This window comes from Rhinolophus sinicus, linkage group LG06 (genome assembly GCF_036562045.2).
Source record: "Rhinolophus sinicus isolate RSC01 linkage group LG06, ASM3656204v1, whole genome shotgun sequence".
Lineage (NCBI taxonomy): Eukaryota > Metazoa > Chordata > Mammalia > Chiroptera > Rhinolophidae > Rhinolophus > Rhinolophus sinicus.
In genome coordinates this window covers 82,551,142-82,554,394 of record NC_133756.1, presented here as the reverse complement: position 1 = coordinate 82,554,394, position 3,253 = coordinate 82,551,142, and the positions used below count along the sequence as shown (strand labels likewise).

General features: G+C 48.0%; 1 protein-coding gene across 6 annotated transcripts in view; it reads left to right on the top strand.

Annotated features, from left to right (window-relative positions):
* The first annotated feature begins 311 nt into the window (after window positions 1–311).
* Window positions 312–3,253, top strand: part of RNF214 (ring finger protein 214) — a 44,634-nt gene continuing 41,692 nt past the window's right edge. For 5 of the 6 annotated variants that reach the window (XM_074335433.1, XM_074335436.1, XM_074335435.1 and 2 more), the window contains exons 1-2: window positions 312–572; window positions 2,152–2,267. In XM_074335433.1, the coding sequence (XP_074191534.1) occupies window positions 312–572; window positions 2,152–2,267 (377 nt within the window). Of the gene's footprint in view, window positions 573–754; window positions 1,047–2,151; window positions 2,268–3,253 lie in introns of those variants that run through there. The other variant, XM_019713617.2, reaches the window with a different exon arrangement.

Sequence of the window (3,253 nt, the reverse complement as noted above, 5' to 3'; positions counted from 1 at the left end):
CGACCGGCCGGGAGCAACCGGCGCTAGGGTGGCGGCTCTTTAGAGCATCCTCCGCCGGAAGAGGAGCGTGCGGGGGTGGTGGGCTTTCCTCGCGGGGTCCCACCATCCCGAGTTCTCGGGCATCTTTAAGAGGGGCCTTCCACAGAACGACCGTCTTCTGCATGGCGTCCTCTGGGAAGGGCATCTCGGTTGCGATCTTTAATAACACCTCGTTCCTCTTCTCCCTCTGACCGCCACTGGCCCCGACTCTCCCTGTAATCTTTCGAGAGGGGCTCCTCCTTCCACCCGGCCTCTTCCCTTCTTGCGATCGCATGTCCCTTCCTCCCTGCGTCGGGGGAGAGTCCACTTGTATCTTAGTGGGCTTCCGCCCGTCCGCGTCCCCTAGACTGTTCCAGCTCTGGCCGCCAGAGGGCGACGTCGGGGGCGGCCGGTGCTACCGCGGCCTCTCCTATCCCGGCCGAGGCTCGCCCCCTCCGCTCGTGCCGCCGGAAGTGGGAGGTGTCGCGCGCGGGCCGGCGCTCGACCCCTCCCCCGAGGCCCGGCCGCCCCCTCCCCCCGCTCCGCCCGCTCAGGTGCGTCCCGTCCCTCCCCCTCTTCCCTCCCGGGGGCGCGGCGCGGGAGGGGTGTGCGGGGTGGGCGCGCGGGCTGGGCGCTGCGATGGGGGGGGCGGAGGTTGAGGTGGGGGCGGGTGTGGAGGGTGTTGTGAGGATGCGGGCGGGGGTCCTGGCCTAGAAGTACGACGGGGCTGGCCACGGGGGTGGGGTGGTCGAGGGGAAGGTACGTAGAGGCTCTGGCCGGAGCGAGCGGCCAGCCTAGCTAGTCCCCTGGTGGAGGGCGGCCGTGTCCACCCGGCGCTGCTTTCCCCCATTGTCCCCTTCGCGTCCGCCCCCCGTTCTCCCCCGAGGACCCATCCGGCCGTCGCCACCTCGCTGGAGGTCGCGACCGGATTGCGGTGTGGAGATTCCCTTGCACGTTCGACTTCCCACCTCGCTCCGCAGCCCGGCGTACATGCCGCTCATTCCTTGGGCTCCAGCGCAGAGTAGAATGTATGACCCTTGCCCTGTCGTTTCAGTTACTGGGCACCAAGGACCCCTGACCCGTGGGCTCTGCTAGGGAAGGATGTTTGCTCTTGAGGGAGCAGTAATAGCGATTTGGGGCCCATTTTCTCCTAGAAGCTTTGTATAATGGGGAAAACTAAGGTCCAGGGGGTCTCTGGCCTGTGACTGAAGTGTTGACACAGCCCAGTCTCCATACTTGCCCTCTGTGCTCTTGAAGGTTCAGGAGTTTACCTGTGATACTGTTAAACTCAAAACAAGAATTTAAATTAACCCTGTGTTACACCCACTCCCCCATATATTATATATATGTCCCCCCCCCTTTCTCTTCACCATAGAAAGTCATGAGTTTGTCGTGCAACATAAAAGATCACCTTTTGATCTAAGAAAGTCATCTGTCCTGATTCCCTTACTTCGATAACCCTGTTTTTCAGCTCATTTTCATGCTGGCATAACCAAGATTCTCATACTCTTGCACCCCTGTAGTAATTGTGAAGAGTCTGTACTTAGTGGTTATCAAGTTTTCAAACTTTTCCCATCAGTGGGAACACATTGATGTAGTAAAAGATACTTGGATTGTCCGATATAATACTGCTTTTTCTGTCACACACAGACACCTCCCCAAAACTTCTCTTAAATTAGTGGAGAATGCTTTTAATGTAACATCCATAAAATGATTTGAAAACATAAGCTATTGTTGATATTAGGCCAAAAGATGCATTTTTTATCAGTGATATTAGGCACGGTAGGTATGTAGACCATTTGGAAGGTTCCCAGACTATAGCTACTATTTTAAATGGATACATTTTTTGCCAAAAGTGAGAAAGCTTTGCATAGACTCCTAGGTACTTATGTAAATATAAATAAATGTATAAATGTAGTGATTCCTGAGGATTGATGCCCACAGGGACCTAGTGCGTGCAATGGCTCTTTTAATACCCTACTATATAAAATACTCTTAAATGTTTGTTCCTGGAGCTCAACTTTGTATTTCTTTCCTGGAACAACCCTGTTATGTGGACATTCTGAGGGGGAAAGATACATTGTATTTAAAAATTTGAAACTTGTAGCCTGTAATTTGTTTGTGAATATACAGAGCATGATGGCGGCGTCTGAGGTAGCTGGTGTGGTGACCAATGCCCCCAATCCTCCGGAGTCCTCTTCTAGTTTATGTGCTTCCAAATCAGACGAAGTTGTCCTAGATGGTCTAAGGTAACGTGTGGCTTCTTGGCTGGGGAGATTTTGTTTGGGTAAAGGGCTTTGGAGCTGGGCTTCTTTGGCTCTAGTGGCAGTACACTAGATGAAACTTTTTAAGGGTAGGGACTGTCTGATCTATATTTGTATTTACGGCACCTAACATAGCATCTGACACTCAGCAGACATGCTAAATATTTGTTGAATAAGTAGATTAGAATACAGGGCGTCAAACTCATCCAAAAATGCAAATGTTTTCCCACTCTATTCTACATGGATTATATGTTCATTTAATTACATGTTTATATATTTTATATATGTGTCTATATACATATGAATCACGTTACATATATCTACACATAGGTACATATGCACACAGATACACATGTGTGTTCATATTTCTTTATCTGTATCTATCTATAGATAAGTAGATAACTTTGTTAATATGGCTTACTGCTTTATGTATATATTTTGCCTTCCATTTAAACTCTTGAGGGCAAGAATTACGATTACCCAATCTTGCATTTTATAGCGCTTGACACATTATGTACAATGTTGTACTAAATTGATTATATATTCTACCTCACACTTAATACAATAGGTAATACTATACTAACAGTTTTATATGTATTAACACATATAATCCTCACAACAATCCCAGGAAGTTGGTGCTGATATTATTCCCATTTACAGGTGAGGAAACTGAGACAAAGAGGTTAGTAACTTGCCCAAGGATATCAAGCTATGTTGGAGTCAGGGTTTGAACCCAGACTTGTCTGACTCCAGAGTACTTAGTAAATATTTGTTTAAATGAAGAAATTTGTTAATGAATGGTTAATGGGGAAAGTGTTAAGTAAGCCTAACCATAAACTTGGATCTTCATTTTACAAATATTAATAAAATCAGCCACACACTACTGGTAATAATAATAATAATACCAGCTAAGATGTACTGAATGCTTACTATGTGCCAGGCACTGTACTAAATACTTCATCTGCATTATC